Raw genomic sequence first — 26071 nt, 5'->3', positions numbered from 1 at the left:
CGAGTTAACGTGCAACACCTTTTGACAGCGTCAAGTGTTGACGGATATTTGAATACAACATCTCTTGGCATTTGGTGTGAAATCGAGCGATGCTTTTATGCTTTATCTTTTCGCTCTCTCCGGAAAGTTACTTTTGTGACTTTATTTGGGTCAAAAGGTAGTTAGTGCAGCTAACTTTAGTTCCGCCTTGCTCACTCCCTGTGATGGACAGCAGCGACAAGTGTCAAAAGTAATCAGGGACGGATATAACGAGATACAGGGAAACAAAGCGTCTGCTCCCTTTTCGATACACTTCCACGGAAGTTAACAGCTTACAACGAGAAGGTGAGTAGCCTATGTGCGCGATAATACGTAGGTCTTTTTGACCTAAGACGACATGTATGAGCTACTGTTCGTTAGCTCACAATGCTAATGCTAAAGCGCAGGGGCAGGAGCTACCTGTTGCTGGGCTCTAACTTTAGCTAGCAGCAGCAGCCAAGGATTAGCATTATGGAAGTCCTCTTTGTAATTAGTCTCTATTTTTAGCTCACAAACCTAGCTTTGGTCGTTCAAATTAGATAGGGAAATGCACAGGGAGGCCGAAAATCAGTGTAAACGACTGTGTTCGTACTGTTACAGTAGTTCCCCTATTACCGTGTTATCGACGGACGTTACCTGTCTGACCTTAGGTTGTTGGTGTACGTGTTACGTTGGCCAGGACGATGCTGAATTATAATACCATCATGGCTGTTGGTTGGCTGTCTCTTGTTCCCAATATACTAAACAACGCTGTGCATGTTAACTAGATTTAAAATATTTAAAATCCGTTTGGTAAGTCGTCTAACTTTCTGATTACCTTTGCATATGAGCCCTCAATCCTTTGCATGGAGGGACACCCCAGGTGTAAAGTATTTGGCTTCCAGGGAAACAACTCTGTGAGCAGCTGCATTCCATTCACAGGCCTGTCTACTTGTTTCAACAAGCACCCAGTACTTTTAGCATTACTGACTGAAAGCAGTAATACGCCCTTCAGGACACCACAGACTTCTAAAGAAAGGAAAGACAAAGGGAGCTGCAGCTTATTGTATTTGTTCTAGATAGACACAGTCGTAATTGGGTCAGTCGTGTCATTGTGCTTTGTATACAGATAGTGGACTGTTGCATCTGACGGGCATAACACCTCGCTTACAAAGCAGAAGAGATGTTGGTAGATTGCATCTCAATCTAGATGCATAAAGGTGAGTAGCGTTTTTGGATTGAGGTTGAGGTATTGGTGATGAGGCAGGTTGCATGGGATTGGCATAGGTTTTAAGAGGATTCAAATGGTGGGAAATGGGACGCCTACCATGGCTCACATAGCTGTTATCTTGTTCACAGTAACACCTTCTATGGCAGCTCTCCAACTGCCGAAGAGGTAAATGCTTCTGATAACCTTATCTGATACTGAAGAGAATTTCTAAAAAATTTAACCTTTTATAAATGTGGTTGTTTTGGAAAGGTAGGCCTATTGCAGAGGAAATGCTTTTTAGTCCATATCTGGGAATGATGTCTTTAATCTTCTACATTTACACAAGCTATAACTTACAGTATTGTGCAGCCTTGGAAGAGGTATGCCAGGATTTCTAGGCAATTTTGAGTTGGGGAACAAAATCTGAAATAGCTGCATTTGGTAAAACAAGCTACTATGGTGTGTAGAATAGGAATCTTTAGAAAACGGATGTTGTGATGTGTTTCAGTTGTTTGAGCATTTGAATATTCTGGGTCTGTGTGGGACTTGTATAATCAGATGCCATCATCAACAAGCTGCTAACAGTGGCTCATTGAGGTCCAAGCAGCTCGCTCCCAAACACCGCAGCTTGGTTCTTCATTCAGCGAATGCCAAGTCTGCAGAATGGACTTGGCCCAATGGCTGATTGTACTCCCCGCAGCTCCGCAGAGCTCCGTCCTTTTATCCAGTGAACTCGGAGTTCTGAATGAGCTAATTGGAAGCTTACAGTGAACAAACAGGATTGTGTAAAAATGATGAAGTTCCAGTGCAGTGCAAACAGAGTCAAGCTGATTTTAAACATTGACTCTTCAAAATAATCATTGTCCATTAACATTGTCACCCAGAGAATGATATGCCTCTAAAGTGTATTATGCAGCAATCGACTTATTGCTTTGCTTAGACAACATACGGTAATCAGTTATCATAGTAAAGTACTTTGGCTTCATTATAACAAGGTTTGTTTACTGTTTGGATTGCTAGTATTATAACAAAGGAAAGTGACGTGGGCTTTATATTGATGTGAATAAAACATTGTAAGTTCAGAGGCTGTGGTGAGCTGTTGCAGTCTTGGTGAGGTGCATTATATTTGTTTTATTGATGGCAGCAAGCCTTGCAGTGGGCTTATCGAATTAGAATGATGCCAGTTAGTTTATTGATGGTCAAACCTTTCTGTGCTGATGAATAAAATATTAGTCATTACTGTGGGAAGTAAGAATAATGGTGGGGAAGTTAAATACAAATGCATTTAGAAAATGAAATGATGGTCAAAGACTGTATTGTATTGTAAGTGGGTGCTAGGATATAGGGTATATGGGAGGCATAATGTAGAAAACGCAGCATCTGCTCTGATTTAGATTGTTTTGCATTGATTCCTAAATATTCATTAATATAAAGCAGAATGTGAAAATATTTACAGATTTGTTTGCCTACATTTGCATTGTCTGCACAATCAATGCATATAATCATATGCGTAATTGTCAGACTGTTGTTCATTATCAGCATGGACGATGTTGTTGTTCTGTTTATACATAGATCTGCAGAATATAATGACACTGAAATGCCAGTCAAAAATTGTCCATGAAAGTTAATTCATGATTCAAGGTATTGCATCTAATTGTGTAAAAAGGTATGAGGGCTCACTTCCATAAAAAGCATCAAAACCAAGCTCACAGGAAGAGCATCAGACTTTGAAGTGAATTCATGTCACGCTCAAACCATGTAATTACAACTTTAATTTTGCTTCCTGTGATACTGAGCAGCTTTCATGGGGACAAACAGGAAACCGCTTTTGTCTCCAGTTCTCTTTGGACATCCCTGAAAAAGGCGTAGACTTCTACTCATGTGAAAATACTCAAATACTGTCATTAGATCCTGTTACCAAACCAGAAAATCTGGCAGCCATTTTGCCTACGTTTTTGTCCTCAGTGTTGTCTTATGCTGAGATATTCCACGTCAGTTTGATTCATATAAAGACAACATGGAAGCAATGACTTGAAACGCGACATAAGGTAACCGCTTTTCTCCTCCTCAACCCTTTTGGATGCTTTGTAAAGTGATAATGACAAGAGACAAGCTGTGAATCTGTGTGTGTTTGTACATGTTCACGTGGTATCGGGCTTCAGCATTACATCTCCTGGCTCAGCTGCTCTAGTTTACTGGCCTGTATGCTCACAAAGCAGTGCACATTAACTCACCTCTGTATTTGCTTTGCTGCCAGCCTACGCCAGTTTGTTGTTGCCTCGGCCAAGTGCACTGGGGGGACATTCGAGAACAGGAGTGCCTTGCAGCGGTGCTGCATTTAATCTAGTGAATTATTTGTGGGTTCAAGTGTGTATCGACTTCTCTATCTTAACAGGCAGGGTGGAAGCAATGAATAATAAATGGATGAGTTTTTTTTAAATGGTAGAATAAATTAAATCAATTGGGTCTGTCATTTTTAAAAAGCTCAGACATTTTATGTATTAGAGCAATTAATGCCACAGATTTCGAGACAAATATCACGTCAGTAATGCTAATGTTTTGATTCTCAGGCGAAACCAGTACGTGAATGATTTGTTGGCGTTAGAGTGCTCTGTATTCTAGTCTGCTATCTTGTAACATCTAGTAAATTTACTACATTAAAAAAAAAAAAAAAAAGTTCCTGCTGTGATCAGTCAAGTATATTTAACAGCAACACGCACACACGCACACACACGCACACACACACGCACACACACACACACACACACACACACACACACGCACACGCATACGAACACACACACACGCTAAAGTAGCGGATCGTAGTTTTAAATGGATCATTTGAAGTGGTGTACTGTACAGACATGTAGTCTTGCCTGCAGCTGTTGGAGCATGTGCTGTGTGTACATTGTAGCACAAGACTTGTCAAACCAGTTGGACTGAACCAATGCTGACCAGGCAGAGGGTTGTATCCTCTTTAGAAAGCTGAAACAAGCTGATTTTAAAAGTTCAAGGAGAGTTGACTCTCATGTGAGGTTATGAACTCATATTTTAATGTTTTTTAGCAATGGTGAGAAAACAATCTGTGCTACAATCCCATAAATCAAATAAAAAGGCACTCAGTAAAACCTTACCTAATAATGTGAACATGTTTTCAGGCTAAGGTTTTTTTATTAAATGTTTTTGTTTTTAGCCCAATACCAAGACAGACATTGACTCTGAGTCTTGCTGTGTGTTTTTCTTCTCTGTTTTTACAGTTGTGCCATAATCACGTTGCTTCCTCTGCTGGAACCAGAAGTCACAGCCAAATTTCAACGGCAACATTTCTGGGAAAGATTTTATCGACGATCAATGATCTTCAGTAGAAGTAAGTTGTTGCGACGAAACAACATTTTTTTTCAACTAATTAAACTAGTTCATTTTGGCTTATTGTACATGACTACAGTACTGACATTACATTCACAACTGTGCTTTATCAGTCCGAACTTGGCCTAGTCGTGATGATAAGAAGGTCAAATACTTGCCTACCAGGCTACACTCACCCTTCTATGCTGCAGTGTACACACTGTGCAGCCTATTCGGTCACACAGGCTGGGTTTTACCAGTTTGTTGTCAACTGACGTTTTACATTCCAAAGTGCAGCCTGATACTGCTGTTTGGACCCTCCCCTGTTAGCGTTGTGATCTAGCCGCACCTACTGACTTTGACCAATTACAGGCAGTGCCATCTTTGAAAAGTTGAGACGAAGCAAATTTTTTTTATTTTTTTTTGTCTGTCAATGTCTGTTGCTTTTCCGTGCATGTGATCCTGATCTTGACACAGGGATCATTCCCCCCGTCCAACTGCTCTGACTGAAAGCTGACATGCTTCAAACGAACACACTCGCTGTGCAATTCTGAGCTCTTTTGCTATTCATTGGATTTTTGGTTTTGACATTTGTCATTTCTCAGGTGTGTTGATAGATGTGTTGATAGTGTATTTGTTTACATTTGGGTTTCAAGTAGCTGAAGGACACTACTCTGCTGAGTTTGCAGTTATGTTGATTCATATACCTTTGCTCTTGCATGCTGTTATTTTCTTTATTTATATGTTCCAACAGCATCCTGGCAATCAATAAGAATGTTTGTGTATTTTAGAAGTTGATTTTTTTGTTTTAGTTTTTTAAGTTTTCTGTTCTGTTAGATGCCTTAAGCACTAGGGATGCGATGATATAGGATTTTATAGCAGATAGATATATACTTACAATTAGTCAATTTAGATTTCTCATAATTGGGATAATAGTTGGGATAATTAATGTCCTGGGTGACTTGAAGAACCGATCCAAAATCCAATCCAATCCAATATTGAATTGCCCTGAGAGTCATTCATTAATTTACGGATTAATAATGAAAATCTGAAACTCTTCAGTGATAGGATTAACGTTTGTAAATTTTTATAAAGTTCAATTTCCATATCGGTTGTCCTTGGATGTCGTAGTCCCTGAACCACTCAACTTTTAGATCTGATGAAATTATCTTTTTTTCAGTGATTTGTATTAGTTGTGCATTTTCAGAATGATGAAATGTGAGAGGACATTTTTTTTTTTATACTGTGTCAAAAATGTTTGAATTATTTTTGAATTTCATGATGATCCAGTTTCTTCTATTCTTGTATTTCTTTCAGAAGTTGCTGACTACTGAGTTTTGGACACTGTGATGGAAAATCCTGGTAAGAAAACTCATGCAAATGTCAACAAATTAAAAAAATAAATAAAAATACAAATATTATAATATATTATATATTGTATAATATACTGAACCATAGTATCATGACGGCAGAAAGTGGTGAGTCAACAAAGAGCGTTATGAAGCTGACCATTAAGGGGTTGGCCCTGTGACGCATTGTCCTGTTGACACTGCAGCTATCTGATTGGCTCTCATCCAGAGGACACACCTGTGGGTTACCAGAGCTGCCGGTTTCTCTTGCTGTCACTCGTGGCCGTGTGTCTATTTCACCTTGGTCATTGATAGACCTCAACATACTGCCGTAGCCCAGAGGATCTTTGTTCCTATAGGCTGAACTCTAGTAGGTTTATTTGTGACATCTGCGGGAAAATACCTAGGATGGCTGTTCAGTCTGAATATATTTGTAAGTAAACCGGCATTTTATTTGTTGTTGGATGTTAAATGTGTTTCCTTTAAACCATACTGTTCTTTTTTGACTAACAATATAGCATTTGCTGAAATTATATTTAGAAAAAGAATGAGATTATATTTAAATCTAATTATTGGTTATTGTTTTGGTCCGTTGAAATGACAGGACAGGGCATAGCTCCATGATCGTTTTATAGGCCACTGGTACATGGCAGGAACAGATTAAGGAAACCTGATCTACTCATCCTTGACTGGTCCTGTGGCCAAGCAGTAAAAATACTCCTTGGCCTTTTTTTTAAAAGCAATGTTTTTCGGACAACAAGACATGTCTGTTAGGCAATAATAACACGCCAGCGTCATCTAGCATGTTAGCCTGTGTTTATTCAAATTTGAATGCTGTGGGTTTTCTTGATGATACAGTATGATAGTATTGGGTTTTGTTCACCCGAGCATCATGTTCCTATGTTAAGAATGGATTGTTTACAAACCGGAAAAAAATGTGTTTGTCTCCATCTGGTGATGCTCTTTGGAAAGACTGAAAAGGATTTCAGCGTCATGATGAGTCATAATGTGGGATACGTCATAGGTTGTGATCCCTCTCTGTTTACCAATGAATTCCTGGATGATTGTCTTAATTACCGTCATTTTACCAAAAAGCTGGCATGTTGTTTTGCATTCCACACATTCCTGTGTCAGGGGCTCGGCTCACATGCAATGGCTTTCATTAGGCTCCAGAGGGAGCAACAGTGATGTAGCATGTTATAAAGTCAGCTTCTTACGATAATTCGAATTAATACTTACCAAACCTCTTTTCTAGATCGAGAACCTTTCGGCCTTATGTCTGCTCAGGTGTTTTGTGTTTGACACTTTACTTGAAGAAACACTTACTTATATCACAAAAGAAGGAGGTACAGTATGTCAAAGTAAAGAGCAGATGTTTCCAGAGAAGATTTTCTGAATTTGCCATCAAAGACTCAATTCCAAATTCGTATTACTTTAGCCAGTGTGAATTATATCCTAAAAACATTCATATCGAGTTGCTTATATGTAATATAGGTGTCATCAGTTGGCACATGCGTTTCATAGTTTTAAAAGGACAAACCCTCGAGTGTCACGAGACACCTCCGCTGTGTCACTTCCTCTTCTCTAGCTTTGAGCTCCACCTTGGCCCGGCTCACCTTCCACTTCTCAAATTACCTCAGCCTGCAGAGCCCGCCCCTTTGCCCTTCAGGGAGTAGTGTTTTGTCAGTCTGTGAAATGGTGCTTGCAGGGGGCCCACTGCATCGCAAATCCCCCTAGGCTTGATGACTGGACAGGCCAAACCTCAAAGCTCGCCTGCTGTGAACTTTGCCCCTGAAAAATCTGCTCTCAGGAATGAAAGGCATCTCCTGCATTACCTTATTGGCGTACCTTATTTATGAAGTCAGAGCTCCCAGAAGGGAGGGACTTAAGACATTGGCGAGTGTTTGTGTTTTAAAGCAAAAGAAGGAGGGAGGGAGAGAGGGAGAGACCAAATCACACAGGCTGAAGGGAGGGGGAGTGCAAGTCTATAGAGACGAGGGAGACTCAACGACGCAAGTGAACAGTCAAGACAGTCTTGGGTTACAAGAGCTCTATGTCTGGTTGGAGAAGAGCGAGGTGGCGTTAGGTTTTCCTCTCCTGCTGCTGGCCTCAGTAGAGGCAGGGCCCGGCTGGCCAGCTGGGACAGGAGCTGTAGCATGGGACACACTGCTAGCAGCGAGACAGTGGCCCAGCAACCAGCCCAACACAACACGGGTGAGTCTGAGACCAGAGGCTCAGCACTAAGTGGCTGCTGTGAACAAGTTGGCTGGTTTTCGATGGGGGGGAAAAGACCCAGCCCGGTGTGTGGAAAGCCAACAAGGATTATACTGTATGCAGGTGTTTTTAAAGCACAGAGAAACTGGAAAGCAGCAGGCACGGACAGGTAGAGAAGAATGTGTGCAGATGGAATGTGGTGATTGTGAAATGTATGAGGCCACACAAACTTCTCTCTGTCTGCACTCAGCGCTCCATCTTCCTCTGGAGGCGTTTCTGAAAATAAGAAGTGGGGGTACAAGGCACGACCAGACACCAGCTCTCCCCCATGTGGATGGGGCTGGGTTCTTTTTTAATTCAAATTAATGAAATGTCTCCTGAAGACATATTGTTGTCTACACATCATCAGATGGGAACCCTAAAGCCCCTGTCTATGGTTATGCTAATAACAGTTCAGAACCTGTTTTTGCTGTCTAAAGGAGGATCCTCGCTGTTTCTATTTGCACACCCACGTGTCCTCTTAATAATACACTTTACAGCTATTGGAATCTAGCAGCTATGTAACACAAGCTACCTCCGGTCTGTCACCTCTATTCTGCATAATATCACAACCTTTAATTTGCTGACACTAAGCCGGTGATCATGGCCTGCTGTTCGTTAAAAGGAACCAATATTCTGTTGACATTTAATTAATTGGAGTAATATTTGCTTACCTTAGGGCTTCTGTTCAAACACTTGTCTCAACACTCTTGCCTAAATTAAAACAAGTAACATGAGAACACTCTTCACTAGATATTCACCGTCGATGCACAATGTATTTTTGCCTTTGGTGTACTATTCTGTGTCGTTGGTGTCAAAATGTCATGTGATTGGCATGAGTCATATGGACAGCTTGACTGGAGGTCTGCATGGTATTGCATCAGTGCTCGGTGGTCACTGCATCTTTCATGCTTTTAGTTAGTAGTCCTTTTGCGTTTGGATGACTAAACATTTTCAGAAGCCAATGTGTTCTTACCACCTTCTTAGGTTTTGTTGAAACAAGCTTTTCTGTGACTTTATCGGTGCATACCTGAAGCTTCAAAGATGTTTCTCCTCTTGACTATGTTTAACCTCCATTGTTAGGGGTCACTGCCTTTTAATTCTCTGGCCGTTCTGTGAAAAGCAGCCATCTCAGACTGCATGCTCTGCTGTACAAGGTCAGCACATCACACAATGCTTCTGTTGCACTAAAGCAGTGTTCTCCCAGTTCACTGCCACCCCACCCTCCCAGTTTAACACCCACTGGTGTCTGAGTTATGTGTCAGGAATAGCTGTGAGGGCCCGTGCACTGCACAGGGTTCACTGAACTCTGTATGCCAACATTTCAGCGTGGGATTTAACATATACGTGCAATGGCCAGCTTTACTTCATACTGTGGGTAGATACAATATAATAAAGTTTTATAGAGAGGGAGTTTTTAAACAAACATTGTTGCAACATTTAGTCAGTTGAATGCCAGATAACCAGCACTTCGATATGTGTTTTATCTATAACGAAACTGTGGGTGTATCTGGTCAAAAGATAAACATACAAACGGAATCAACACGGTAAAATTAAAGATGATGAACATGGATGTTCATAGAGTAAAGAATATCAAACCTATATTGCATTGACATGCAAGCTAATCTGATCTGCCTCTCCTGAACTTTGGCATTTTTATCAGCTACCAGTAGAGTAAATACAGATGGCCAATTAAAAGATTGCAAAGAACAGCACGCATCTTTCTGTCCTGACGTGTGATATGACACAATGAAGCATTGCCAAAGTTTCGAAATGTACCACAAGTTGTAACTTATCTTCCAGTTCATTATTGTGTTGTGCTCTTTAGCCACATTTGCAGTGGGAGCAAGTCGAACTGAACATGTTTACACTGGTACTGAAACAGATCCAGATTTTTTGGATGATTGTGGTCAGCAGTTGCCGCCTTATTAAAGATGAAGGGATACAATGTGAATGTGGACACTATTTAGTTGCAGAATATTAGTTGGAAACTGGTTGTCACATCGAGCAAGACCGATAAATCTGTAGAACCTGGGAGATACTGGCCCATTCCTCTGCCAAGGAGGATATGTTTTCAGTTTGTTTTTCATTTTTGTCAGCAGGATTGTGGAGAAATTACTGGCTGGTTTTCATGAAACCTGTGGAAGGATGTAGCATGGGCCAAGATTTCAATTTTGGAGTTTCGAATCACGAATCATGGAGCGGTCACAAATTCATTTTCACTTTTCTTTGGCAAGATAGGGCATGGCCTTGACGGAGGTCTGCACTCTTGCCCTCCTAGTTGTAGATAATTCAGGACTGGTCAGGGAATAAGTAACAAAAGATCATAGCACAGATCAACAGCACTACTGCAGTATGTCTCATGCATCTATCACAATCAAGAAAACAAAATCTGAGGTCCATATCAAGATTTTCTTGTGTTCACATCAAACTAAAATTCTTTAGATTTCTGAGAAAAATAATTTCACGTGTTTCAGGTGTTAAGGTTAACAGGTGCAAATAAACCAGTGCAATTTAAGCATACAAATGTTTTGAGTTTACTAAAAGAAGAGAGAGGCAATAGTGGAACGGCAATTAAAAGCAAGATAACTAAACAAAGTTGTTATAAATCAGTATGGATAATAAGATTAGACTGAACATGATGGCACTACTAAACCGAACCCAACTCAATTATAGGGTATTTATTGTTTTTAATTTAAAAGTGTTGTTTTTGTCAGAAATATTACAAGAAGAAATGGTAAAAGAAACAGTTACTACAATAAGCTGGTTAGATGAAGAGCTGCAGAGCCACTGCTACCCAAAATAAAACATGATTACAGGAGCTTTCAGCTCGTGTATTCCCAATTGATTAATGAATCATGCATTAGTCACCTCAGTACAATATATAAAAATGTTTATTTTCCCAAGGAGCCTGATGTCCCTAGCTTTCCTCTCTGACTCATCATACTGGCTACATTTATCTCTGACCTTGGAAAACTCATTCACAGTTTTATAGCCATTGTAAAAGCTAACAATCCACTTTTACTCCCTCTATGTAACGTGTACTGTAGCATATAAGGTGTTTGGTAAGAAAGGTCCCCCCTCCTCTGTCAGATGTTGTTCAGCGCAATAGAAACATGAAAGAAACTATGTCTCATGTCTCGCCTCTCCCAACCCAATTTGTCTCGACTGTTTGTTAGATGTCTCCATTAAGTTCATTTCACTCTAATTTACACCCTATTAACCACAACTGTCTGACTGTAATCAGGGTAGTAATGTTTGATGTTTTTATGACTTTTAATATGTCAAGTGCCAATGTCTCATATTATATAATGCAATTATATTGTTTGTATTTCAAACTAAATAATGTAGTTACACCCTAATATCAGCACACTAGTGCAGTCAGAGTTTCTAAGGAACTTTTGCTGCGTCTATGTCCTTATTATATTATATGTCAATGACTGTGTGCCAATTAGAAGAGGCATAACATCAACGGACCTTGTGTGTATTTATACTTTCACTTTGCCCTAAATTATTTGAGTTATCCCCCCTCAGTAAATCATTCAATTAGCGTCCTGTCACTCTATTCCACACATTCTGTTTTCATCATAACAGAATGTGAGTCTCCCAAACATGCGTGCCACATTCATACTGTCATATAATACTCTCTCTAATGTGAGAAATGAGCTCACCGTTTTTCCTGTGGTTAAGTTCAGCCCACACATAAACCATAAGCCTTCTTTGGGGCATCCTGCAATGCTACACAGCGACTCATCACCTAAGAATTATTACACCGAAGAATAGTGGTTTCAAACCCAGTTATTGCTGTTGTAGGATTTTCAGTAGCTTATGACCAACTCTTGAATTTTGAGTCATAGTTTCTGTCACAGCTGTGTGTAGAGTTATTTAGTTTTTACTTTGCTTCATAATTACTCTGGTTTAAAACAATACTATGAAAACTTTTGGTATTGATGGTGAACCTGACAAATGCAGAAGATAATCCATAATCTTATCTACATGCATCATTACAATGGCAGATATCACGTTAATTCACACCACCCTGTAAATAATACCAGAAGAAGCTGTGCCCATACTGTCTGCCTAACAGCTGAGGCACTGGGAGTGGGATTTGGACCGGCCCCTTTTTGATGTTTGGACCTTCTATCACGACAGATGATTGAAGCAGCAGCTTCGAGCCGAGCCCAGCCCTGTGTCTGGACATGCGTGCACGATCAGGAATCTAAACATGTGACTGTTGTCAAATGCATCATGTTTGGCCTGTATATCAGCCAGTCATGATGGCATCATATCTGACTGATGTGATGATATATTGTCGTTTGTTTTTTTTAATAAAAAAAACATCCTCAATTGGTTGTCTAAACAAAGTCCTTAAAATAACATGGCCATAACCATTTTAAACGTACGTCTCATTCAGTTTATTTTTTTGGGCAGTATGACGACATTGTCTCTCACCCAGCACGGAAACAGAAGATTCTTGAATTTTTAGTGTTTGCTCAAGTCATACGCCGCTAGCAGTTACTTGTCATCAGGATGTGGGCATTTAGTGAGATGAAGATTAAATTCTGTTGTGCCCGGTTTGTATTAGAGGTGTGCCAAAAATTCTGTGGCTCGCTTTAAATAATACCTGGATCTATCAACGTAGCTTAAACATAGTAGCATTCAGATACAATGGGGTTCGGTTCAGTTAATGTAGAATATGAGGCTGAAGTGTTGTTCAGTCACAGCTTTTAAATGTGTGACTGACCTTCAACTGTTGGAGTGTGTATCGATCTCTTTAAGTGTTACATTGTTAGCATTGATTGCTTTGGCCTCCTGGGAACATAGAGACCTCAAATTAGTAGTTATTTTCCACCAGTCAAACTCTGAGTCATCTGTCGTTTGTCATGTTCACACAGATGATGAGGTTGACCTGCAACACAGCACAACAGGCGGTGAAGAAGGAAACTCTGGTGGGGGATCGCCTACAACCAAGCGCAAAGGCAAGTTCTCCAAAATGGGAAGGATCTTCAAGCCCTGGAAATGGAGAAAGAAGAAGCCAAGTGAAAAGTTTGCCGAAACATCGATAGGTATGATGGGCACAGGTGCTTTTTATTTTTACCTGTGGTGTTCATTACTTAATGCTGATTTCTTTCTCCATTTTGTTTCTTTTTTTCAGCCTTAGAAAGAAGAATTTCTGTTAGAAAAAGTCGCCAAGAGCTGATTGCTAGAGGGGTTTTAAAGGATATCCCAGAGAATGGTAGGTTTGAGCTAGAATTGTTTTCGTTAAAGAATATTCTATAGATGAATTTGCTCCATTTCTGATCACACTAACTGTATTTCACTGCTTTTGTATTTATGGGACAGAGAGCAATGATGTTAACCACTCAAAAGCTCCACCAGTGAAAAATGGGCACCCTGTGCCAATGGACATTGACAAGATGTCTGAAACAGGGGTGCGAGTGTCTCGTGGGGAATCTGACATCAAGGGGAATGCCCTCAGAGTGCCCCAAGTAGATGAACGTCGAAGCAGAGCAGCGTCCGATGCCTCCCGAAGTAACCGGGCACCTCTGGATGTGGACTCTCACGTACGGCTTTCTGTGGATCTAGACAAGCGAGGCCGTCTACCATCAGATGTTGATAAGAGAGGAGGATCGTTATCACGTGGACCTCCACAAGAGGATCGATACCGCAGAGAGGAGAGGAGAGATGGCAAAGACGACAGGGATGACAGAGGAAGGAAGAACAGGGAAGACATGGAAAGAAGGGACTGGCGAGAGGAAAAGGAAAGGGACGGGGGAGTGGACCGGAGAGAAAGGCGTGAATGGAAGGATGACAGAGAGAGGAGAGATGAAAGAACAGAGAGAGACAATAGGGAAAGGAGAGATCGCGAGGAGAAGGAAAGGAAGGATCGTGATGAGAGAGAAAGGAAAGATCGTGATGAGAGGGAACGCAGAGATCGTGACGAGAGAGAGTGGCGAGAACGGGATGAGAAGGAACGCAAGGAGCGTGATGATAGAGACAGGAGGGATGACAAAGATAGGGATCGGCGGCTTGAGAGGGAAAGGAGAGAGAACAGAGATGACAGAGAACGAGAAGACAGGGAAAGGAAAGACATGCGAGGAGAAAGAGATGACAGGGAAAGGAGAGATGACAGAGACAGGCGAGAAGATAGAGAGAGGAGAGAGGATAGGGACAGATGGGATGAAAAGAAGAGGAATGAAAGAGAGCGACGGGATGAGCGGGAAAAGAGGGAGGAGAAGGAGAGGCGAGAGAAGCCAGAGCCTCAGCGGTCTGTGGATGAGCGTCCTATCGTCAGACCTGTCTCTGAAATGGACTTGCGGCCTTCTCTACAGAAGAGCTCCTCAGAGGACAACAAGAGGGTTCGCCCAGCGTCGGAGGCTGACAAGAGGACTACACTGCCCAGATACAACCCGGCTGCAGAGTTCAGAGAACGCTCAGGTAAGAATGTTTTCTCTGTTGTTGAATTGCACTACCTAACCGGTTTGAGACTTTTCAGCCTGACAGCTTCTAGCATTCAACAGTGCAATGACAATTAACAAACTGCTGGTAAAAAAGTTGAAGGTTATGTTGAGGCACATTCTCTCGGCCCACTTTTTAAACTGGATGAGGCACACAAACTCAACCCTATTGTTTTTCCATATTTCATCATGCAGATGATGCTATTTCTGCTGGCTAGCTCCGTGTTAAGTTTAGACTCTGGCTACAGATTGTCTTGTCATATCATAATATGGACTCAATGTTATTTTTTCCTGGTTTTCAAGACTGTATTACAGTAACGTGTTGTAATTTTCTAAACTTACTAGATTGTTCTCACTGTTCCAGTGCATGACACACTATGTATTTGCCTGTAGCCTCCTCCCTTAAATACTTCATACTTGTTTGTATGAATTAGCCCCAGCCTTGAGTTTTGTTTGCACTAGCTTTTGTTGTGTCGGGTTGTCGTTTGAGCTAACATGCAGGGTACTTGGGTACTGCAAACCATTTTCCTAGTAAATAGCCAGTGAACGTTTTGCTATGATGAAATAACGACACGTGTGCAAACCAAAGTCTCCTGATGGTGCTGTAAAGACATTACGGGTAAATCATTGAACTGTCATTCTGACCTCAAAAATCTGAAACCTTTGATACATGGATTTAGGTGAATACGGAAAGGGGGGACTATCATTATGTTCCCTCTGTGTGTCTTTCTCCGATCGTCTGATTTGTGTTACGGCTCATCCTGCATTAACATCTGCTTAAGGTTCACTAACACCATAGATTTTTCTCTAGTGTTGAGCTGTATGTGATTTAGTCTCATTGTGTTTCCCTTGTTCTTGGGGCTCCGTAGATTAGAGCAACAGTATAAACCGTGTTGTTTTGATGTTTCCTTTAATGTTTGGTTGTATGCACCCTCTGTAGAGTCCGCTGCTGTCCGCTTCGCCCCTGACCCTCGTCCACCACAAGATTCTCAGCAGGAACCTACCTCACTCAAGCAGGCTCTGCTTCCCCCTAAGTTTCTCACTGCACCCTCTACTGAGTCTGGCAGGAGTTCAACCCCCTCCTCCTCTTCCTCCTCCACCTCTTCCACCTCCTCCTCCTCCTCTGTTGCTGTAGCTGTGGTCAAACCCCCAAGGACAGTCTCCCTAATAGTTGAGGACCCACCTCGACCCTCCGTCACTGCTCCCTCCTCAGCTGACTCTAACACTCCGCCCCCTGTGCCTCCCCATGCCAAGCAACCTCCTGTCCCTCCACCTAAACCCAGCAACCGCCTCAGCAACCCTGCACTGCTTGGTGAGTGTGTCAGCATCTATAGTATTATAAGAAACGTGTGGTGTATCTGTCTTTATACTTTCGGTAAAACAACCTCCCAAATGAAAGTTTTAGGGTTTTAGTATGTCCAAGGTAAACTGTGTATTCAAGTTCGAGTTGACTTTACACTCCACCGTAACATCGATCTGCTGCATGTGTATGACAGCAGTGTTGATTAGGGAAGTCATTTTTTCAGCGTGAACTATTCTTGTTGATCAAAGGCTCTCCCATTCAAACAGAAAAAAACATTTGTGAGGTGTCAGTTAATGCTGGGATTTACGTGGAATGTTGGGTGTGTAAGGTCTGTGCTCACACCTATTTCAAAGATGCAGATGTTTTTGTCTGTTATGCTGTGGCTGTTATTATTGACAAATTGTATTATCTTTCCTGGGCCCCACGATATATTATCACAGTTTGTCCCAATTGCAAATTATGTATTACCTAGGTATCTGTTTTACCTAACAACATACAGTTTTCACTCAGTTGATCTCACTCAATCATTTTTATTGCAGAAAGATGGGAATTGTCAGTTGGTTTTGTTTTCCTGCCAATCCTACTGACTTACCCCATGATGTTGTCTTGGAGTTGTGGTGACTAGAATGAATTTTCTCGCAGCCTAAAACATTTTCAAGGGCCTTTCAATATTGACTATAATTACCTTGAGTCCTTTCACAATCTATCTCAAGCACAGTTTCACAGTGAGCCTGGAGCACGTGGAGTTTTAGGTGTTTTTCCCGTGTGTTGCTATCGTGCACTTTATTGTTTGTGTTACATCCACCAGTCTCTCACGAGGGGACACACACTGGCTTATCCTTGCATCATTAAGATACAATGCCAGTGGCACTTCCCTGGAGGTGAGGCTGACACTGATATGGCTTTTAGTGTCTCGTGTTCTTTGTTCCAGATGCTTTTGTAACAGCCTATGAGACTTTTTGAAACATCGTCTGTGGCAGTGACACTCCACTACTACTACGTTTCATTCCACACGCCGTTATTCACAGTCAGTACAGAGTACCTTGCCTTATTGGCTGTCTAATATTACTAAGGCTGCCCCCTGAAAGTTGGTGAGTCGGATCATCCAGCGGTGACCCTTCAGTTGAGGCCAGATCTAGGAAGAAATGTGTGCTATTCTAAACAATTTAGTCATGAGCACATTGGTTGTACAGATGTGAACGGCGATGTCACGGCAACAAAAGTTAAATCCACAACGCAGGGTACGCACTGAGCACGTTTCCCCCCTGTGAGAGAGGGTACAGTGAGTGCTAAAATACAGCATCCTGTTAAGAGGTCCCACAGGGGGATCCTCCCACGTCGAGGGGGAACAAACTGCATGGATGCTACCCGGTTAGAAGTGAAAAATATTTCCAGCTCATCTTGAAACTGAGTGGGCTGTATAATGTCTTTGAAATAATCCCTGAAACTCATGCCAATGGATTGCTAGAATGCCAGATACGAAACAACAACAACAAATGTCAAATCTTTGTATTGAACAGCAAATGCTGGTCTTTGTCATTGAAGAGTGTCTGTTTCAGTGTACTGGACTGTTGGAATTATGTGCATCGGCACCCACACGTCTCATGCATGTCCCAATAAGGATGTATCGATCAATAGCAACGATCTTGATATGGATCCCTTGGATTTGCGACTGACATACTGAGCGGGACATTCAGAATCAGCTGGTCAGTGCGCCTTGGTGAAGAAACACTGGAAAAGTGACACTGTATTAAAATTACTCCAGACTGTACTGTGATTTCATGTTACCTTTCAATTGACATATCCACCAAAATAAATATCTGCAATAAGCAGATATCAACTGATTAATCGGTCTATCTCTATAGGGATGAAAACAGGTTTTGAATGATCAGGAATGTCAGAAAACTGTTAAAACAAAATCAATCAATGGGAAAGATGACACTGCAGTGATACTTTATGCAGCCAGGGTAATGAACAAAAGTATTTCTTATCATGTGCTCAGAGTTATTTCTCCACAGAGGTTCTTTAACATCTAGGGATGAATGCATACTCTGCTTCTGGACAGCCTCAAACCAAGATAAACATAATCCGAAAACACCCTCCTGTATTTCTCTCCCAGCATGGAATGTAAATCCAGCCCTATCCCTGACATCTCCACTCATTTTTGCCAGCTTCCTCATTGAACAGGGGCTCTAAAGTCAGGCAGCCCTGTTACTGGACCAGCTGGAGACGCCAAAGTGAGCTTGGCTTGTACCTTTCTCTACCTGTATACCTGCGGCACAGAGCTGTCCAGGCCTGCTCAGGTACCCAATGGGGCGCCGGATCTCAATCCATCTTAAACGAGCCTGCAGACTGCTCACATCAACTCACCCCCTCATCGCATATGGAATACCTCACCTCAGTTTTAACACCCATACTGCATGCATGTGTACTGCAGTTCTAACTCAACTCTAAATGCTGCCAAGAAAATGTTGCATGGCAATTGAATGGACATCTATTGTGCTGAAGTGCATTGAATGCGTTTGTTCCCGTTTGATCCCGGATGCTGTTACAAACTGTTGATACACTCTCTCTTAATGTGTGTGTGTCACCCTCCACTGACTCAACAACCAGCTCAGCAGTAACGGGATAATATTTTCACCCCAACTAAAGCTGTTATTGACATATTTACATACCCCCTGCTACAACTTCACCCTGCTTCAGACTGAATGTGCAGCTTCATTTGTTGACTACAGCTTGTTTATTAGCATTATTCTGTATAAATTGTACTGATTTCTGCTGTGTCTCTTCAACAGCTGAGCTCTCACAACCCGGCAGTGGTGTCATCATAGTTCCAGCACCTGCTAAGCGCTCACCGCCGACACCACCAAAGAGGATGACCCCCGTCACCAAGCGCCATTCCGTGGACCCTTCACCTCCCAGTCGGGACCCAGAGTCTCCCAGCACTGACCCAGCTTTGGCCCCTCTACCGATGCCCCCTGCTGTCCTTAAAGGAGATAACAATGAGGACAAGACAAATGCAGCTGCTCCACAAACCGCCACCGAGTCTCTGCCTTCACCACCGTCACACATCCCTCCATCTCCTCCCAGGGTTCAGTCGCTCCAGCCACCCAGCACCAACACCTCTGTTCCCGTACCCATTGTGCAAACCGATCCCCCCAGCCCGACCACCGAGCCTCCCGGCCAGCATCCAGCTATCCCCCTGCATATCCTCATCCAGAGAGCTCTGGCCAGCCCGAGCCCAGTTCACCCCAATCCAGACGGCTCTCAGAGGGCCCACTCACTACTCTTTGAGTCTCCTCCAGATTTCCTCACTGAGGTGGGGGGTAACTCGCGGAACTCTCTCCCTATCACCATTGAACCCCTAAGACTGTGAGTGTCTCATATTCTTCACTTTCCATTCTTGTGTAACAACATAGCATTGCTTTAGAGTCCTCTTTGAGTTCAACCCATTCTTGAGAAGTTCAGTTTGTGGAATTTCTCACTTGATTTGGGTAAATTCATATACCGGTAGTCTAACAGAGTAAATGCATGGCATGTCACTTGTAGGGAAGTCCATGAGTGTGGAGATTGGGACATTGACTTTGACTTCTTTAAATCAGCTCAGGCCGGGGTTATTTTCTGGAAATAGACGGCACTCAGTGTCGGCTGTTCTGGGATTGCTCTCTTCATAAATGAAGTAATCTGTACTTGTTTACAGGCCAGAAGACGATGACTTTGACATGGAGGAGGAGATGCGGAAGCTTCATCCTCATAGGCCTCCTCGCCAGCCTGAGCTGGAGCCTCGCAGCAGGAGGGGTTTGGTTGGAGACCTCAGAGTGAGTGTCATCCCTGAGGGTGGAGGCCACGGGGACAGTGAGGAGGAATCCGACTCTGATGGCCCCATCCTGTACAGAGACGACGACGATGACGATGATGACGATGAGGAAGGCCCTCCAAGTAAGTTGGTCTTTCTAAAACTGTTTAATTGACGTCATGTTGGAGAGACCTTGGGATGAAAATATCTTTTCATAGCTTGAAAACTTGAAGTAGTTGGCCTTTAAATAAACTCTAGCTTTTATGCTGGAGTGCCTGAATACCTTTTATATTTTCTATGTTCTGTCAGAAAAAAAATGAAAATAGTGTGATTTCATTCTTGTACCCTTCCTTGCTGCAGCCTGTGAAATACAAAAATCCTCACCGCTTTCCTTTGTCATTTTGACAGCAAGTATCTTTTGTCAAACAAAAGAAGCTATTCGAGGGTTGAACTATTATTTCAGAAGACCTATTTAAGTTTTGAGCACCCATCCCAAAAGCATCTCAAAGCTACGAGAATCATAAAATTCATCTTCCCAGCCTTCTTAAGCTTAAGCAGTTTTTCCCAAAAGCAACTGAAGACACTGTTAGAAATGACATCAGACTAACGAGGGACTCAGTCTCACTTGTACTGTTTTTGTTTGTATGTATTTTAAATCATGAACACTGATTTTTCTTTGTTTGAGCGAGGCTTAATTTACAATTAGTTCTGATTAAATGAGAAAATATGTGCGCATATTTTCTCATTCGACTACTGTAACGGTGTCTTTAAAGGTCTCCCTAAAATGTCGATGTTCTGTGAATTCAGAACGCTGCTGCTCGAGTTCTCACTAAAACCAAAAAAAGCGATCGCATTACTCCGGTTCTCAGATCTTTACACTGGCTTCCTGTCTGTCAAAGAATAGATTTCAAAATACTACTGCTGGTTTACAAAGCACTGAATGTTTTAGGTCCAAAATACATTTCTGATCTGCTTAGCTACGAACCATCTCCTCAGAAGGTCTGGGACAGGTCTGCTCTGTGTCCCCAGAGTCAGAACCAAACATGGAGAGGCAGCCTTCAGTTTTTACGCACCACATATCTGGAACAAAGTTCCAGAAAGCTGCAGGTCTGCTGCAAATCTCAGCTCTTTTAAATCAATAAGGGTGCAACCAAACTCAATATATTTTTAGATTAGGAGCCAAAGGCCCCCAACAGGAGGAGGACAGATATGTTCAGATGTGCAGGAAAATGCTATTGTTGACATGGTTGTTGTCATCAATAGCACTAGTAAATGACTATAGACAAAATAAAAATACATATCTATTGAAGCAAACTGCCGATTTTCATTTCTTCTTGTATTTCCTAAAAAAATAATAACTGGCATGTTATAAAATACAAATGTTCATGTGAAAGAATTTCCCTCTTTTCTTTGGAGTACATATTGATTTAAGTCACTCAAATGATTCAAACTGTGTAAAGTGTCTAACTTGTGTGTTGGTGATGGTAGTGTTTTTCCTCTCGGTGTATTCTGAGAGACGGTGTGTGTTGTCGTCATGGCGATGGTTCACAGTGTTGGCTGCACTGAACGTGTTTAGCAGCTGATGTGAACTGTTTCGCTCAGGTGCCTGTTGGTGATGCAGACTGTAGTTAAGAGTTTTGCACATGTAGCTGCAGTTGTGCCAAAAAATATATATAAAAAAAAAAAAACTATTGGCTTGTTTTAATGCTTTTTCTCCAATGCTTTTCATGTTTTTTCTAAAGCACTTTGAATTGCCCTTTTGTTGAAAGGTGCTTTACAAATAAATTGCCTTGCCTTGCCTTGCCACAACTAAATGTGCCATACGTGTAACAGGTGGTCTGGCGAGTCGTGTGAAGAGGAAGGACACGTTGGCCTTGAAGCTGGAGAGACAAGAGCGAGAGCAAAGGGACGCTCAGGAGAACCACGACATCATGAGTTGGCAGAACAGGGAGCAGTGGGTTTCAGTGAGGAACAAGATCAGCTCCGCACTGACACGGTAAAGTACTCGCATCATAACCGCTAACTGATGATGAGGATCATGTTTATCCCTACCTTACAAATTGGATGTGGAAAGTCACTGTCATCCGTCTGATGTAATGGCTGATTTGTACATATTTCGTGCATTATTTATAGTGTAATTAATGCTGTTTGAGGCTCTCCACACTCATGCTGTTACTTGTCATGGAAAATAAAAATGTTCATATCAGCCTTTAAAAATAGTAGTCAGCAGTGTTTTGTGTCTCCAGGCGGCTGAGTCAGAGACCATCAGCAGATGAGTTGGAGCAGAGGAACATCCTTCAAGGTAAGACTTCATCCCTCACTTCTTCATTCAGGTGTGTTTGTTTGTGTTTAAACTTGTATTGCAGAGAATGCACACACACACACACACCATTTTTCTTTGCTCAAATCAATAGTCTGCATTAGTTATTCATCCACTGGCTAGTGTATTTTTCGCCTCTCCTTGCCTAAGGCCTATCGATGGACACTAAACACACAGCAGTTTGTAGAATATCGGTGGTTATTTCACATGATAATATCTACGATTTGAATAATAATGCTGCAGGGACCAGATGTGTAAACCATGCATACGCATCATGTGACATCACACATACACTGTCTTTCTAAAGAATGTGGGGACCTTGTACATGTATACAACCCTTTTGCTTCCAACATTTCCATCAGACTAGAGAGAGGAAAACACCCAAAAGTTATTTATTTTACTACACAATCTATTTGCAAATTTTAAACCTTGCTTTATGCAAATAAGCACACATTCAATAAGAAACTACATCATTTGCTTTGCAATTAACTATTTAAAACATGTATTTTATTCTATTCAACATGAGTGTCTCGACTTAATTTGATATGGTAATGGGAAGATGAAAAATAGAGTGAATCAAAGACTGAATCAAATCTGCATCCAATATTTGTTTTAGGATGTTGGTTGATTTGAGTGTGTATGCAGTCTAGACACAGCAGTGTAAATGTGCAAGCATCATTTAATGACTTGTCCAAATGTATTGTTCTTTTCACTTTGTATGTATTTGGCATTTCCCTCATTTAGTCACTTCCGAGTGTTGATCTTTTCATTTGATCCTTTTCAATGTGAAGCACATCGTAACGTCTGTTGTGATATTAACGCTGTAATGTAAAAAGTGCAGCTTTCCACAACGGCCAAGCGTCAGGACGGCTGTACATTAGAAGTGTGCCTTTACTGGTTCATGAGAACTTATACCAATCCAGTTGGTACACCTATTCACATCAAGAACAGTTTTCTGTTTGGCTCTGTTTATTTGCTGTGGTGAGTTGACGATGTGCAAAGCTGAGTAAATGGAAATCAGGCTTGTGCACATAAATACTATCTCACAGTTCATCTGAGGTTTAGTAGGGAGTTAATAGTTTGGACTTGTAGGCATTATAAGTTGCGAGTTTTGTCTTCATCACTAAAGAACTTCCTCTCCGATGATATCTTATGTGGCTGTACGATTTTATTGGTGTCTGTGGTTGTGACGTTACCATCTGTGCTACAGTGTGTGACGTAAAATCATGCAGTACACGTGTAAATTTGACCAGCAAAAAGTCGGAAATATGAGACTGATCAGCCAGTCACCGGTCATGGCCAATGACAATCGGCCGCCGCCCGTGTCGATCAACTGATTGATCGGAGGATCTCTCAACGTTTATGTGTGGCTTTAAAAACTGACTCCAGGTGTTCAAAATGAATACTCTCTTCTGATGCATTTTAAATACAACGTAAACACAAAAACATAATGAGCAGCGTGCACCAGCAGGCCGAGTATAGTGATCAGCCTACTGTGGTGAAACATCAAGACAGCGTCACCATAATGCCAAGTTGGACCCCAGAACAAAGTATTAACATAATACTTCTCAGATTCTGTCATCACCTTTTGATCCAGGACTCATACCATCATACCGTAGCTCGCCTGTCCTCAAATGACTTGGCCAAGACGATGCTTTGCAACAGACAAAGCAGCGCCTTGTGCCGAGCATGACTGTGATTAAAGATTTCGTTACCGCGGCACGCTGGCAGCAGCTCGGCTGAAATCTACCTGACTGGCTGCAGTGTCTCTCTCTCATGGAATGTCTTTTCTTCATGCAGCCAAGAACGAAGATGATCGACGATTAGAGAGATGCGAGATCAAACGAAGGCTCACGAGAAAGGTCAGGACGCAACGAAGCCACTGCATCAGACACTTGCCAGTTATTATTATGAACTATGACACCTAAACCTGAGCTCAATGAACATGCTCCTGTCCACTCTGCCACCAGCTGTCCCAGAGACCCACAGTGGCTGAACTCCAGGAGAGGAAGATCCTGCGTTTCCACGAGTACGTTGAGAGCACCCACGCCCACGACTATGACCGGCGAGCAGATAAACCCTGGACCAAGCTCACTCCTGCTGACAAGGTGAGACTCAACGCATCCTCACCTACACACACATGCACACTCAACACCTCTCTCCATACTCACAGGGTAGGTGCAGCTTAGAGCTTCTTAGCGAGAGCGAGCCTAAGCCTCAAGCGTTTTTAACAGCAATGTCTTTTACTTTGTTCAACACTGAGAGGATTCGCATTCCAAGCAGATTGAGTATCGAGGAGGAATCCCGGATACAGACACTGCCAAATCGTTGGGCTGAATTTAACCAAGTGAATTACCTGGTCCACTGAAGCTCAGAAAATGTGTAGGCGCAGCAATTACTGTATACTGGCAGTGGAAATGTATGTGCATGTTTTATGTGCACTGAAAGTTAAAACATGTTTTCTTTTTAGTTAGTCTGGAACAGTGAAAGTGAGAAATAATCTAAATACGCGTAGCTTTTTAACAGCTTGTTGGCTTGCTTTTAATGGGTGAAAGCTTTCCCTTCTGACGTGCTGTTTCTGTCACGTCTCCTCGCAGGCTGCCATCCGCAAGGAGCTCAATGAATTCAAGAGTTCAGAGATGGAGGTTCACGAGGAAAGCAGGATCTATACCCGGTCAGGCTCGTATACAGCGCCCATTAATAATTCACCTCTTTTCTCCAAGTTTGTTCAGCAGCCTCATCAATAGTTTATTAGTTCTGTTTCCTCTTTTTGAAGATTTTGTGAAGACCTTCGTAGCTATGTCGGGTCTAGAATACCCTATTTACCTTTCCCCTCTCTTTCTACCAGGTTCCATCGGCCTTAGCTTGTCACGGCTGACCAGAAAAGCACTTACACCAAGAGTAGTGAGGAGGTACAAGTCCCCCTCCTCACTGTGAGCTGAACACGTGGCCTCTTTGGTCCGTTTTTACCGACTGCCTGCTAATCTGCTTCAGCTGAAGAGTGAAGACACTTCCGTCGCCGATAACTGGAACCAAAGCGAAAGAAGCCACAAAGTTCACAGTTCAACCTACGGGTGTTTCTTAGACATACTCCAGTTCTTCGACTGTGGAAGTTGGGACAGGAGGAGTTTGTTGGTGCGTCCACGATGGAGGTACCATGTGCCAACACTGAAAGAGTGAGATATCACTCCCCAATCTGCTGGGGGCTCAGAAAGAGTACAGACTGAACTGCAAGGATCTAACTGTTGGAGGGTTATGACACTGTGTCCCTCGGGGGAAACCACTCTCCCCATGCCTTTACCTGCCTTCATTCTCTATTTTTTCTCTTCCTTGCCGAACAGGAAGACTATGCACATTAAGAGATTGTGTAGATCCTATTTTTATTATTAACCTTATTATTATTGTACCCATTAGGTACTACAGATATCCCAGCACCAGCCTTGCTCACATAATCTCATGCACTCGTGTAATTTGAGGTTCAGACACAATGTGAAACTGTACAGCAGTGTGCAAACTCAGTTGTAGCCAATCTGTAGTTTACGCTCTGTGTGTAGACCCTCAGAGCCCTGATTCCAACCTAATATATGAGAGAGTGCATTTTACTGTATTTTGTTGATCATTTTAATGATTCTCATGGAGCCCGTATCACTAGATTATTCTCTAATAAGGCACTTTAATTGGGTATGTAGAAAGTTTCGAGCCTTTAATTCTGTTTATAATTGAACTATTCAAGCAGGAAAATGTACATATTTTTATTTTCCTGTTTTATTGTCCTTTATATAATGCAAGTCCATAGCTGACTGCAATTGTATAGCTCGGTTATGTAGATGTGATTGACTTTATATTGTACATCCACAGTAATGCTGTCATGTTTTAATTGTAAAGTATTTTTCAAATGCTATTTCCACATAGTAATGGTACAAAATGTTTCTCTTTTTTTTTTTTTGATACAGAGATCTTTAATAACATTTTTTGCAATATACACTGTAAAAATGAACAATCCACTCAGAAATTAAAATAACCTATGATTTTCATTTCAA

At 41.9% G+C, this 26071-nt stretch overlaps 1 protein-coding gene across 6 annotated transcripts; it reads left to right on the top strand.

The window, feature by feature from the left end:
• On the top strand, positions 1-26071 carry phactr4a (phosphatase and actin regulator 4a). Of its 6 annotated transcripts, XM_084032731.1 has the most exons (16): positions 1-324; positions 4465-4574; positions 5870-5914; positions 13050-13220; positions 13310-13390; positions 13498-14592; positions 15553-15924; positions 18087-18218; positions 18711-19287; positions 19616-19854; positions 21545-21707; positions 21958-22013; positions 23832-23893; positions 24002-24139; positions 24629-24705; positions 24880-26071. In XM_084032731.1, the coding sequence occupies exons 3-16, from the start codon at positions 5902-5904 to the stop codon at positions 24893-24895; spliced, it is 3192 nt and encodes a 1063-aa protein (XP_083888857.1). In that variant the 5' UTR covers positions 1-324; positions 4465-4574; positions 5870-5901; the 3' UTR covers positions 24896-26071. The 6 variants fall into 6 exon arrangements, with proteins under 6 accessions (XP_083888857.1, XP_083888858.1, XP_083888859.1 ...); XM_084032732.1 differs by lacking the exon at positions 4465-4574; XM_084032733.1 differs by lacking the exons at positions 1-324; positions 4465-4574 and adding an exon at positions 1078-1096.

This window comes from Eutrigla gurnardus (genome assembly GCF_963514095.1).
Source record: "Eutrigla gurnardus genome assembly, chromosome: 17".
Lineage (NCBI taxonomy): Eukaryota > Metazoa > Chordata > Actinopteri > Perciformes > Triglidae > Eutrigla > Eutrigla gurnardus.
Note: the sequence above shows the minus strand (reverse complement) of the source record. Positions and strands in the feature narration are given on the sequence as shown.

What these genes read in the sequence shown, in the direction of transcription:
- phactr4a (XM_084032729.1), top strand. Translation starts at nt 8,058, where the DNA reads ATGGGACACACTGCTAGCAGCGAGACAGTGGCCCAGCAACCAGCCCAA. An exon ending in ACCAGCCCAACACAACACGG is followed by an intron (nt 8,116 to 13,049) that starts GTGAGTCTGAGA and finishes ATGTTCACACAG; the next exon opens with ATGATGAGGTTGACCTGCAA. An exon ending in ACCATTGAACCCCTAAGACT is followed by an intron (nt 19,288 to 19,615) that starts GTGAGTGTCTCA and finishes ACTTGTTTACAG; the next exon opens with GCCAGAAGACGATGACTTTG.